We start from the raw sequence: 12,939 nt of genomic DNA on the forward strand, positions 1-12,939 counted from the left end.
AGATTTACATTTCCTGACATTGCAATGTTCAATTTAATGATGCCTTCATTGCCAAAATTAAAAACAATGAAACAGTAATTCAACCCACAATATGCAGGCTGGAAACATTTTCAATTACTGTCAATGTTCAGAGAAGGCAGTACACCAGAGCCCCACCCACCTATTTTGGTAGATGTCCAAGATCCCATGATTGAATGTACTGTGTAAAGGTTCTCCTGTCCTTATCAAAAATCCTCTCTCAAAGCAATAACTGAAAAACCATTTACCCAGTCATTTATTTTAAAAGGTTGCCTGTGGGAATGGACGCCATACAGTCCAAAAGAAAAAGTCAGTTAGACACGACAATGCACGACAATAATATCTTTACACCTCGGAAAGCAATTGCAGGAAGCTACCTGGAAATCACATTTAAACAAGTCAGCTCAGTTTTAAACTAAATCTATGATTATGAAAGCAAGCACAGAAATCTACCATACACCAGAAAATATATATTAGGTTTACAGAAATAAAGACAATGCGCGTTCCAAATGACTTCAGTGCAATTGGATCATCTGTAGCATAACTCAAACTGAACAATGCATTCTGAGGCTTCAATGAAAAGTTGTTCAATCTTAAGGAAGTTCTACAATTTTCAGTTGATATCTCCATTTCTCCTACACAAATACCAAGGAGGGGTATAGAAATGGAATGACTTTGAACATGATGATAAAAATGATAATATGGATTACCTCAGTCTAGTAAAGCCTGATCAATTGCACCGAGAATGCAAATGAAAACAATACTCGTCATGCAGTGCATCTACATTTTGGTTAGTCATTTAAAATTTTCAAGAGGTGCAGTCTAGGTTTTACGTTGGTAATTTTGGCATTACTACCTACATAATAGCAATTTCTTGCCTTAGACAACTTCCAAGAAATTTAGATTGTGGCGTGGAGATAGAATTCCTTAGCTAAGTTGCAAATCCCTCACTTTTCTTATGCAATGCAGTCTCGTTGAAACTTTCTGTAACATCACACAGTCTCTTGAGGAACCAGAAAAGATAAGCATGATACATTAGATTCCCTTTGAAAGGAGCTCATCTCAAAAGCCAGATTCTTATGAAGCATTTAACATTCTTCCAGGTACTGAGAACAGAACAAAGATGCAAAGTATGAATAGGAATTTTACATAACAATTTGATACACAAATAAAATTCTGAATTTGGAGCTCTCTTTTACATCAGCCATTACACATATAATTATTAATAACATTCAAAAGAAAGATGTAGCTTGCCTGATCACCCATAACGATATTGATTAATTCACTGGAGCCCATAATTAATAACATACGTTACACTGCAATCATCAATCTGCACAGAAGTGGACACCTACACAGGATACATATATTGCAAACAAACACCATTTCATATAGACTTCAGGATGAAGATTGATGTTTTTGAACTTAGGCTCTTCAAACATTAGAATTTGAGCATTCCATATTCTTAGGCATGTCAGCGCCTCTGTGAGAGTAGCATTTAATTTTTATACAAATGTGATTAACATTTGCAAACCAAAGATTGACAAGAAACATTTCAAGCCGCAAATGTTAAATTGCTAATGCAAACAGTGTACTTTTAAAGTGCATGTGTATAGTCTTGTATTCTCAACGGTTGAATTAATTTCAAGATGGAGGTATAAGATATCGTCTTTGAAAGTTGGTTTTAGCTTCGACTATACCACAACATTTTTTTCCCCCTCACACTTTGCAACAATACTGCAATTCTAAAAGAATCTCACATGGGTTTCACAGTCTGCATTTCATTCTTCTGCCTTTTAGCCATAACCCCCAGGATTGAATCTTGAATGACAACAAATTGATCCCTTGCAAACAATGTTGCCCTTAATCCTGTTTGCCATCACGCCATTGCCTTGAGCCTTCATTCCAAGCCACATATACAAACAAGGCTAGCACAACATGAACAGCCACCACAGCAACAATGGCAGCATAGAAGTAGCTGTCTCTGTTTGACATTCCAAGTGTACCTTAGGGGAAAAAAAAATGGTAACATTAAAGGGCTAATTAAAGAAAGTAGAACTAGACAATGCAATTCTTTATTCCAAAAATAGTGCTTTTCTTTTGAGAGTCGGGGGGGGGGGGGGGGGGGGTGGCGACAGTAGAGAAAAGATTGATGTGAAATTGACAACAGGCCCTCGTTGCCTGGGATGCTCTGCAAGCAGGTAGCTCAGTGGTTTGCAGGGCTGCCTTATAGCACTAGACAGTTGGGTTCGATTCCACTCTTGGGCGACTGTCTGCGTGGAGTTTGCATGTTCTTCCCATGTCTAAATTGGTCTCCTCTGGGTGCTCCGGTTTCTTGCCAAAGTCCAAAGACGTGCAGAAATAAGGGGTTACCGGGATAGGGTGGGGATGGGGGGTGGGGGTGATGCTCCTCAGAGGATTGATGTGGACCCGAGGGGCTGAATGGCCTGTGCCTACGTTGTAGGGATTCTACAATTCTAAAACAGATATTTCAAAAGCAAAAAGAAGGATTAATAAAAACTGTGCCCCATTTTTGTTTGATAGAATCAAGTAAACAGTAGTGGCCCCAGAGAAGTTTAATGCACTTTAGTGTTGGCTCAGCCTACTTGAGCGTGAATTCTGTGCATCGTTCAGGGCATTTTCTCCCCAGTATTACATAGATGTCATCTGTGGTTTCCTTATTCAAACCAACAAAGGCTTGAGGTATACCGACTAGACAGACGACACACTGCAAAACTGTGGAAAATTATGCACTGTCACAGGTCACAACTTTCAGATCAAGTTAAGCAATGGCCAGGTCTGCCTCCAAGACGGATGTAAAATTTGCTGGGCATGATTTTGAAAGAGGCATCCTGCACTATCATGACAAACATTTCATCCTTATCCAACTTCAATACAATAGAGTAGCTAGTCATTTAGTTTACTGCTGTCCATGTGACGTTGACACATCCAAATTGTCTTCAGTTCTGTCTGCAAGTGTTTCATGTGTTATATGACATCTTTAATTTCAAAGGGCTTCACATTTGTCTCACACTGCTGAGTATAGGGTTTGGAAATGTTATGGTTGTACAAGACGTTAGTGAGGCCACACTTGGACTGCCGTGTACGGTTTCAGTCTCCCTGCTATAGGAAGGGTATTATCAAATTGGAGAAGGTGCCGAAAATATCTATAAGGAGGGTACTGGGATGGGAGGGATTGAGGCAGATGGAAAGGCTGGGACTTTTTCTCCTGAAGTGTAGGAGGCTGACCATGACGGACAGAGATAAAGTGGCTAGCAGCGTAGGGTAGAAGAGTTCAAGACCAGAGGGTAAAATTTTAAGGTGAGAGAAGATAGACTTAAAAGGCACCCGAAGGGCAATTATATCATACAGGGTGATTCGTATCGGAATAAAATGCCAGAGGAAGCGGTAAATCCAGGTACGCAGCTACAAAATTTTAAAAAAATAATCAACTGGACAGGTTCATGAAAAGGAAAGCTTTAGAGGGATATGGGCCAAAGGCAGGTAAATGGAACCTTTTTCAGTTTGGGAAACTTGGTTGGCATGGACAAATTAGATCAAAAGGTCTGTTTATGTGATGTATGACCACGTCTCTAAATTTCTATCCGTATTATACATTAAACCCTGTCATTTTCAATCAAAAGTGCCTACAGTCTGAAAATATGCTGTCAAAAAATGCCAATTACTTATAATTGTACATGCAAGTTATAATATTCAACAGTCACCAAATCTAATGATATTGATGAATTGTTAAAAAGAGCTTCCAGATTACAGATTTGACTTTCAGTCCCTCAAAACAAGTTGCAGAAAGAGAATTAGCAACACAGTTGCATAGAAAGGAAGATCCAAATATCTGTGTGTTAATTGCTATCTGGCAAACATACCTGTAACAATGACAGCTGTTTCGCTTGTTTACATTTGGTGCATACTGAGGCAGTAAATGCCATATTTAAGTCTCTATTTATGAAGAATAGAACATCAAGTGACAAAATAATCCATATAAGCAGCACAGTAGATAGCTGTTATGTGAAAATCTTTGTATGATGCTGAATATTTGGAATTCATTAAAAATGAAATGCAGTAACTCTTTGTCCCTGTACATAAACATACAGATCAGACTTGACAGATGGTACTTCATTCCAGTCTGGTCTAGCTCCTCCGCTCATGATCTTTGAGATTAGCAAGTATGTGGAGTATAAATGAAGTATTTGCGGCATTGCAATTTATTAATAGCACTTCATTGTGCTTGAAAAAATATTTTATAATGACACGCATCATATTGAGCAATATTGATTTAATAACTACTTTGCCCCATCATGAAATAATGTGGTTTCAGATTTTCACTCTCACTAAGCAGAACAGGGTATTACATCTCAGGAGGATATCCAGTTACTCTATTCAATCCAGAGTGGGCACCACTGACCAAAATGAATTGCAGAGTCAACCTTGTTTCTATCACTGTAAACACAAAACAAAACAGCAGATTGAAGTGCAACAATATTGAAAACTAAAAGGATCACACATTCCTGGAAAAATTTCTTCTTCCCCCTCTAGGGTACCGATATTTGGTGCTGGATACAGGACAGTCAGTCAATGAGCAAATTTCTCCACTCCTGACCTTGTGATGAACAGAGCCAGAGGCATCTGGCAGCTTTTAACATCTCAGGCTCTTCAATCATTGGGCACCACCATTGGCTGTGCGCTGGGTGACTCTGTCAACGCTAGTAACGGTATCACCCAGGACAATCATTGTAATCAGGAGCAAGAACAGAGAGGATTTTACCCGGGCACACAGCAACTAATTTAAACTTTGCCTTTCTAAGTTAAAACTAAATATCGTGGCCTAGGATGCATTAAAAAATAATAAAACAAAACCACGACAGGAATAAAAAGGCAAGAAGAAAATAGTATAGATCCTTACATTTAAAACCTGCTCATGAGTTTCAGGAGACCGAGCCTGTATTCTTTAGAGTTGAGAAGAATTTCATTGCAAAACAAAATTCTTATAAGGGTTAATATGGTCGATGTAGGAAAGGAGCACTGTTTCATAATAAAGAGTGGGCCATTGAGGACTGATGAGGAGGAATTTCTGCATTCTCAAGGTACTGAATCTTTGGAATTCTCAACCCAAGAGTTGTGCAAGTTCAATTATTGAGTTTGTTCAAGATAGTTTGACAGAATTCTAGACATTAAAGAACGTGGAGATAGTACAGGAAAAAAGGGTTGAATTAGAAAAATCAGCCACAATCTAGTTGATTGGCAGAAGAGAGGCTGAATGGCCTACTTCTTTTGCTAGTTCCTGTTTTTTAAATTTGGATACCTTAGGATTATTGCAGTCCTAAAATCAATCATCTCAGCAGCTTTACTGTAATGTTTGCCTTCCTTTGGCATTAAAGGAAATCAATTGAAACTATGAAAGTAGCAGTTCAGGTTTCACAAGATAACACAATAGTCACCCACTCATGGCCAAATCTATAAAAAGGAACTAGTCTTTACAGCAAAAAAACATTATATTAAGAAGCAGTTACCTTCAAACACATACGACTTTGTCCCAAAATATAACCCAATTGGTAAAGTGATCATTAAGAATGTGAAAAACAGAAGGGTCTTCAGTACTGCTAACAAGGAGCCATCATTTCTGCAAATAATCAAAAATGTTAACACATCACATAACAATTAGTATAAACATATCTGTTTATAACAAGCCTGTTTTAGCACCATTTCAGCTGGTTTAAACCACAACCAGCTAGAGGCGCTAAGGACATGAAAGTACAAACCAACAGGTCCCAACGCAAGAAAATGGGAGATTTTTCCACTTTCTCATCATACTCTGTAAAGATCATTTCTAATTGTTAAGAACACGTCCATTTTCTGTTACAGCTGGGACAATACTTCAGAAAGTGCTTCAAACATGTGGTGGTCATGAAAAAAGGCAGCACTGTATAAGTGTAAAGCTGTCATTTTCAAATAATAAATTACTGCAGAGCCAATTCTTAGAGGAGAAGATCGTAAGCAACAAGAACAGGAGCAGGCTGTTTGTAAGATCATACCTAATTCAACATCCCTCATGTTCACTTTCCTGCTCTTTCCCATAGCCCTCAGTTCCCCTACTGTTAAAGGACCTATCTATTACAGCATTAAATATACACAGTATATTGTGCCCCCACAGCTCTCCACAAGAAGGAGTTTCAAAGGCTCAACTCTCGGAGGAAATTCCTCATCTCAACCTTAAATTGACACTTCTTTATTCTGAGACTATATCCTCTGGTCCTGGACTCTCCCACGATGAGAAACTTCCTCTCAGCATTTCCCCCGTTAAACCCTTCAAGAACATTTCAAAGAGATCACCTTTCATTTTCCAAAATTCCAACAAGCAGAGTCCCAACTGTTCAGTCTTTTTCATTAGACAATCTCTCTATATTGGGAATCACCCCAGTGAACCTTCTCTGAACTGCCTCCAATGAAATAATTTCTTTCCTGAAATAAGGCAAGCAAAACTGCTCACAGTACTTCAGATGTGATCTCACCAGCACGTTGTATTGTTGCAGTAAGGCTTCCCTAGTCTCATATTCCAATTCCCTTGTAATAAGGCCAATATTCTGTTAGCCTTCCCGATTAATTGCTGCTCCTGTGTGCTAACTTTGTGTATAAGTACCCCAAGTCCCTGTGTGCTACAACTCTCTGCAATTTTTCTCCACTTACATGGCATGAGAGATATTAGAAGAGCACAAATTGGCTTTTTTTTTTAAAAGTTAGAGTTCAACCTGGATAGATCATGAAATTATGACAGCACACATCAGACTGAAAGAAGTCTCTATGCACTATTTTTCACTACTCCTTATAAATAAATAATATGTTGGGGCATCAGCACTATTTAGGAAGTTGAAACCCAGTTCCTTGACCATCTGCTATCAGAAAGATTAGAAGTTTGTAATTCAATGCCAAATTAATAAGCATTTAAGATTTTAAGATGAGTTGTGAATGATCTTAGGTTACATACAAAATGTACCAAGTTGGAATTAGGGCATTTGGTCCCTCATGTGTGTGCTGCAATTCAATAAGATCATGATCATGCTGATCAGAGAATGACTGAAACTTCACTTTCACGCTTATCCTAAATACACTTTGGTCAATAACTTATCCACTATTTCCTTAAAATGCAAAATTAAGTTTCTTTTATTTATTCCAATTTTTTTTATTTTCAAAATGACCCTGCTTCCACAACTCTCTGGAAGACTTCCACAAACTCAATACCTTCCAAACAAAATTCTCTTCAGCATGAAAAAAAAATACATTTTTAACAAAAACAAAGTTGCTGAAAAAGCTCAGCAGATCTGGCAGCATTTGTGAAGAAAGAAAATCACAGTTAACATTTCCGGTCCAGTTCTGTTCACTGATTTTTTTTTTCCCCCCTCACCAGATACTGCCAGACCTGCTGAGTTTTTCCAGCAACTTTGTTTTTGTTCCTGAGGATTTAGAGCAACTGCAGTTCTTGCGGTTTTTACTCTTATTTTTAAACTATGCCCCCTAGTTTTAGACTCTCCTATGGGGAAAGCATCCTTTCAGCACCCATCCTGTAAAGGTTTCCCAGGATCTTCAACAAGATTATCTCGCATTCTTCTAAACCCCAATGGATACAGACGCAACCCCCCTATCAGATAACATGCTCATCCTAGGAATCAGTTAAGTGCATCACCTCTAAACTATTCTCAGGCAAACAAAACTTTTCTTAGGTTGGCAGAACAATGTACTTGTGATGGATTACAAACAAACCAGCAGAACGAGAAACTGGATGACAGAAACAGTTTAAGGCAAAATGCAAGGTAATGCTGTTTCAGAGAAAAGGGGCTGAAGTGAGAAAATAACAGAAAAAGAAAATAACTTTTAGAAAGGTGCACAATGCAAGATTAAAGTGCAAAGTCAAATTTGTATAAACAGGAGTTAGGCCAGACAGCACTGTGCTGTTTGAGGTACTCCATAAAACATGGATCATTACAGACACAAAAGATTGACCAGGGATGGGGGACTAACGTAAGTTCACTGAAAGATACAGGGACAACTCTCTCAGAACACAGACATCGAAGTTGAAATTCAACAACTTTTCTAACATAAATATCAATTTTAAGATTTGATTGTAACAGTACAATTCTCATTGAAGACAGAACATTGTAGAATTAATTTTAAATTGCCACAAAGCATCAGGAGAAGATGTCTATGTTTTTGAACACACTTACTGGTGCAGTGTGCTTTATCACACTGAAGACACAACAAGTTATGAGGGCGTATTTGAGGGTATTTTTGAGAGCTTGGTGCCGAAAAGTCTAGAGTCCTGTTTGTTAATATGTATATTTAACAAAAGTTTCATTATGCTCAAACTGAAGAGATGGGCTTTCCTTGTTAAATGTATTACATTAGGATTTACAAGGATGTCACCAAGACTGAAGAGTTTGCGTTATAAGGACAGGCTGGGACTTATTTTTCCTTAGAGTGTAGGAGGCTGAGGTGTGATCTTATAGGAGGTTTATAAAATCATGAGAAGCACAGATAAGATGCACAGCCAAGGTCTTTCTTTTCCACAGGACAGGGGAGCACAAAACTAGAGGGCATAGGTTTAAGGAGAGAGGGGAAAAATTTTAAATGGGACCCAAGGGGCAACATTTTCATGCAGAGGTTGGTGTGCGTATAGAACCAACTGTGAGAGGATATGGTAGAGATGATTTAAAAGGTCACAACATTTCAAAAACATCGTACAGGTACATGAATCGGAAATGTTTAGAGGTATAAGGGTCAAACTAGTTCAGTTTAGGAAACGTGGTCAGCATGGACAAGCTGGAGCGAAGAGCTGACTTCCATACTTAATGACTCTAAATCCACAGCGAAGCAGTTAAGAAAATAAAATACGTAATTTCATCTGAAATAGCATGAAATAAAATGAGCCATAAGGTGCAGTTAAAGTCATTTTGAACATAGAACTATATGGCGTAGGACCAGGCCCTTCAGTCCACCACATTTGTGTCGCCATGATGTCATTCTAAGCTAATTGAATCTGTCTGCACATGGTCCACACCCTTCTGCATGTTCACGTGTCTGTCTAAATGTCTCAAATGTTGCTTTCATAGCTACTTCTACCACTTCCCTACCAGACACCAATCATCCTGCATTAAAAGCCTTGCCCCTCATATTTCTTTTAAACTTTCCCCTTCTCACCTAAACCTTCACCCCCTATAGAGAAGCCTTTACTGTCACATGCATGCAAATGAGTGCAGTGAAAAGTTTGTAGTGTCATGTCTTGCCACCATCCTAGGTACAGGGTACCTAGGTAGAGATTCTTTTAAGTGTTGTCATAGAATTGAAGTGGGAAACAAAAGACGACTAGCATGGGAATCGAGTTTAAAAACTCCAGAATGACAATAAAAAATAGCATTTGACGTTTCAGTGCTGGTAAAGATTCTGACCATCCACTCTTATCATAACTTTACATACTTCCATCAGGTTGCCCCTGAACCTAAGACCCTCTAGCCAAAATAATCAAGTCTGTCTAACCTCTCCGTATAACTAATACAGAAAGAAAGGAGTACACATCCCCATCTCTAAATCAACAGAACTGAGGTCGAGAGGTTGGAGAGCATCAGCTTCCTCAGTAACGATAACGACAACCAGTCCTGGACTTTCCACATAGATGCGATGGTCAAGAAGTCAGAACACTTCTTCCTCAGTTGGCTCTGGAAATTTGGCATGTCCATAAGGACTCTCGCCAACTCCTACAGCTACACAACTGAAAGCACACTGTCCAGGTGTTAACAGCTTATTATGGCAACTCTTGTACAAAGGACCATAAGAAACTACAGAAGACGGTGAGCACAGCCCAGACCATCACAGGAGCCAACCTTCCATCCATGGGCTCCATTTACACAGCTCACTGCCACTGAAATGCTGCCAACAAAGCCCCAATACACACCGGTAACGATCACCTACAACCTCTTCCTTCAGGCAGGAGATACAGAAGCCTGAACACATGCACCAGCAGGTGCAGGATCAGCTTCTTCCTGGCATTTATTAGATTGATGGATGGACTCTCTAACCTCAAATAACACTGATCCTGCTAACATTGATCTTTCCTAGCACACGCCCTACACAATACAACCTGTATGCCTTGTCTAAGTCTTTTTAGAACCACAGATCTGTAGACATCCTTGTTTAGTATGATCTGCCTGTACTGTTCGTAAACAAAACTTTCCACTGTACTTAGGTAGACATGGCAATAAATCAAATCACACTCCATTCCAGGCAACATCCTGGCAAACCTTTTCTTGCACCTTCTCCAAAGCCTCAACATCATTCCTATCGTGTGCACAATTTTGGTCATCACAAAAGCCATGGCCTTACTGGGCAGTGGACCAAGTTCAATGGGCTGAATAACCTACACTTGCACATATTTAGAACATAGAACATAGAACAGTACAGCACAGAACAGGCCCTTCAGCCCACAATGTTGTGCCGACCATTGATCCTCACGTACGCACCTTCAAATTTCTGTGACCATATGCACGTCCAGCAGTCTCTTAAATGACCCCAATGACCTTGCTTCCACAACTGCTGCTGGCAACGCATTCCATGCTCTCAACTCTCTGTGTAAAGAACCCGCCTCCGACATCCCCTCTATACTTTCCTCCAACCAGCTTAAAACTATAACCCCTCGTGATAGCCATTTCTGCCCTGGGAAATAGTCTCTGGCTATCAACTCTATCTATGCCTCTCATTATCTTGTATACCTCAATTAGGTCCCCTCTCCTCCTCCTTTTCTCCAATGAAAAGAGACCGAGCTCAGTCAACCTCTCTTCATAAGATAAGCCCTCCAGTCCAGGCAGCATCCTGGTAAACCTCCTCTGAACCCTCTCCAAAGCATCCACATCTTTCCTATAATAGGGCGACCAGAACTGGACGCAGTATTCCAAGTGCGGTCTAACCAAAGTTTTATTTCTTATGGTTCTTATTGACTCCAGCTAAAAAAACCAACAAGTTCTAAATTCTCATTGACCAGTGAGAAAGACCATGCCAAACAGCACAAAGACAATCACAAACAAAATTAAAGTGTGAGAACATTTCTATCAACGTGTTTGGACGATAGTTCAGGAGTACCTTCAGAAAGGAACTTTCTAACAGCTTGCAAAATATTAAAAGCATGATGCAGAGAAATATCAGTGATGGGTGAATTAGGTGTTGGTGTAAAGTATCATTCTACAAATACTTTTGCTTTTGCTATACGCACTGGCAGAGGTTTCCCAGAATATGAAAGCTCCCACGAGTTAGCTTACACTTTAAATTCAGGGCATTCATTGGTTGATGTGTTCGTCAGGATTGATAACATGCAAGGACCAGCAGATAACTGAACAAAGTAAAAAAAAGTGCAATTTTGCAAAGTCATCCCTGCAGTTGCTTGAAGCCAGAAGTGTTAAGGGAAAAAAAACACACTTCCCCAAAAGTTTCATTTCCAGCTCGTGTGAGGATTCACAATTTCACTCAGATAGCAAGAACTGCAGATGCTGCAGTCAGAGTCAATTCAGTGTGAAGCTGGAGGTACACAGCAGGTCAGGCAGCATTGGAGGAGCAGGAAAGTGACATTTCAGGTCGGGACCCTTCATCAGGAACGTCGACTCTTCAGCTCCTCTGATACTGCCTGACCTGCTGTGTTCCTCCTGCTCCACACAGTTTCACTCAATTTCGGTTGAAAAACTTGTGGCCTCTTTCCTAAATAAATTCATTTCTTTGCAAACACCTCCCTAAAGAAGAACTTATTACGAAGTATACACCAGGCACCGATACAACTGAAAGCTCGTTCCGCAAACTGCACAGAGACTGCAAGTGAGACGAAGGCAGAGGGAACAGTTGATAAAAGTCGCCTCCGCAAGGTCAGAGAGTGTGAGATCCGGAACCTTTGTGCCCGGACGGGACGCAGCACGGACCTAATGGACGGAGGCCCACATCACAGCTGCCTCGGCGCGGATGGCGCCTTGAAAAGGTCTGGTCGAAATGCTTTGACCTTCCTGTAGCTGTCTTCAGACTGAAGACCCGGTGCACTCACTCCTCCTCGATGCCGTCGTACTCACCCCTTGAAGTCGGCCACCGGAGCCGTGTTCAGCACAGCCCGATCCAAGCGCTCCATCTTGCCTATGACGCACTTCCGCCTGCCTGGATGGTCAACTGATCTGCACGTGACGTCAGTTCCGGTTCTGGGTGGCAGCTGTGAGGTGCCTCAGGTGTTGTCCCAATTTCCTGACTGAGGCCTGATGTGGAGACGTGGGTTCAATCCCCACCATAAGCAGTTGGGGAATTTAATCAAGTCAATATATCTGAAATAATGACCATCAAACTACCAAATTGTCATCAGCTTCGCATGTTCTTTAAGACAAGAAGCCCGGGGTGATTTATTGCTGCTTGTACCTAAGTACAGTGAAGGGCTTTGTTTATGAGCAGCACACGCAGTTCGTAGTAAACAAAGATATACATATCATCGGATGATAAAAACTGGACCAAGGCATAGAAGTTACATTGCACAAGGTGTGCGGCAGGCCAGATCAACATTCAGCAGGATCAGCATTATTTGAAGCTAGAGAGGTCATTCGTCAGTGTAATAGTGACTAGGAAGAAACTGTTCTTCAACCTGCTGGTGCATGTGTTCAAGCTTCTGTATCTTCTGCCTTACAGAAGACGGTATAGGAGAGCATTGTTGTGGTGAAGTGGGTCTTTAGTGATGTTGGGAGACTTTCTGCAGCGATGGCCTATGTAAATTGAGTCCATGGATGGAAGGTAGGCTTCTGTGATGGTATCAGCTGTGCATACCACCTTCTGTGGTTTCTTACTACCCTGGGCAGACCAATTGCCATACCAGGCTGTTATGCACCTGGACAGTTTGCTTTCAATTGT

The 12,939-nt window shown here is 40.5% G+C and overlaps 1 protein-coding gene across 1 annotated transcript; it reads right to left on the minus strand.

Annotated features, from left to right (window-relative positions):
• Positions 1-251: 251 nt before the first annotated feature.
• vma21 (vacuolar ATPase assembly factor VMA21) lies at positions 252-12,213 on the minus strand. Its single transcript, XM_048544890.2, has 3 exons — positions 12,123-12,213; positions 5,544-5,653; positions 252-2,021 (listed from the first exon to the last, which is right to left on the minus strand). The coding sequence occupies exons 1-3, from the start codon at positions 12,176-12,178 to the stop codon at positions 1,879-1,881; spliced, it is 309 nt and encodes a 102-aa protein (XP_048400847.1). The 5' UTR covers positions 12,179-12,213; the 3' UTR covers positions 252-1,878.
• Between the last annotated feature and the right edge of the window lie 726 nt (positions 12,214-12,939).

This window comes from Stegostoma tigrinum, chromosome 15 (genome assembly GCF_030684315.1).
Source record: "Stegostoma tigrinum isolate sSteTig4 chromosome 15, sSteTig4.hap1, whole genome shotgun sequence".
Taxonomy (NCBI): Eukaryota; Metazoa; Chordata; class Chondrichthyes; order Orectolobiformes; family Stegostomatidae; genus Stegostoma; species Stegostoma tigrinum.

What these genes read in the sequence shown, in the direction of transcription:
- vma21 (XM_048544890.2), bottom strand. Translation starts at nt 12,178, where the DNA reads ATGGAGCGCTTGGATCGGGCTGTGCTGAACACGGCTCCGGTGGCCGAC. An exon ending in CCGGTGGCCGACTTCAAGGG is followed by an intron (nt 5,654 to 12,122) that starts GTGAGTACGACG and finishes GATTATTTGCAG; the next exon opens with AAATGATGGCTCCTTGTTAG. An exon ending in AAAGTCGTATGTGTTTGAAG is followed by an intron (nt 2,022 to 5,543) that starts GTAACTGCTTCT and finishes TTTTCCCCTAAG; the next exon opens with GTACACTTGGAATGTCAAAC.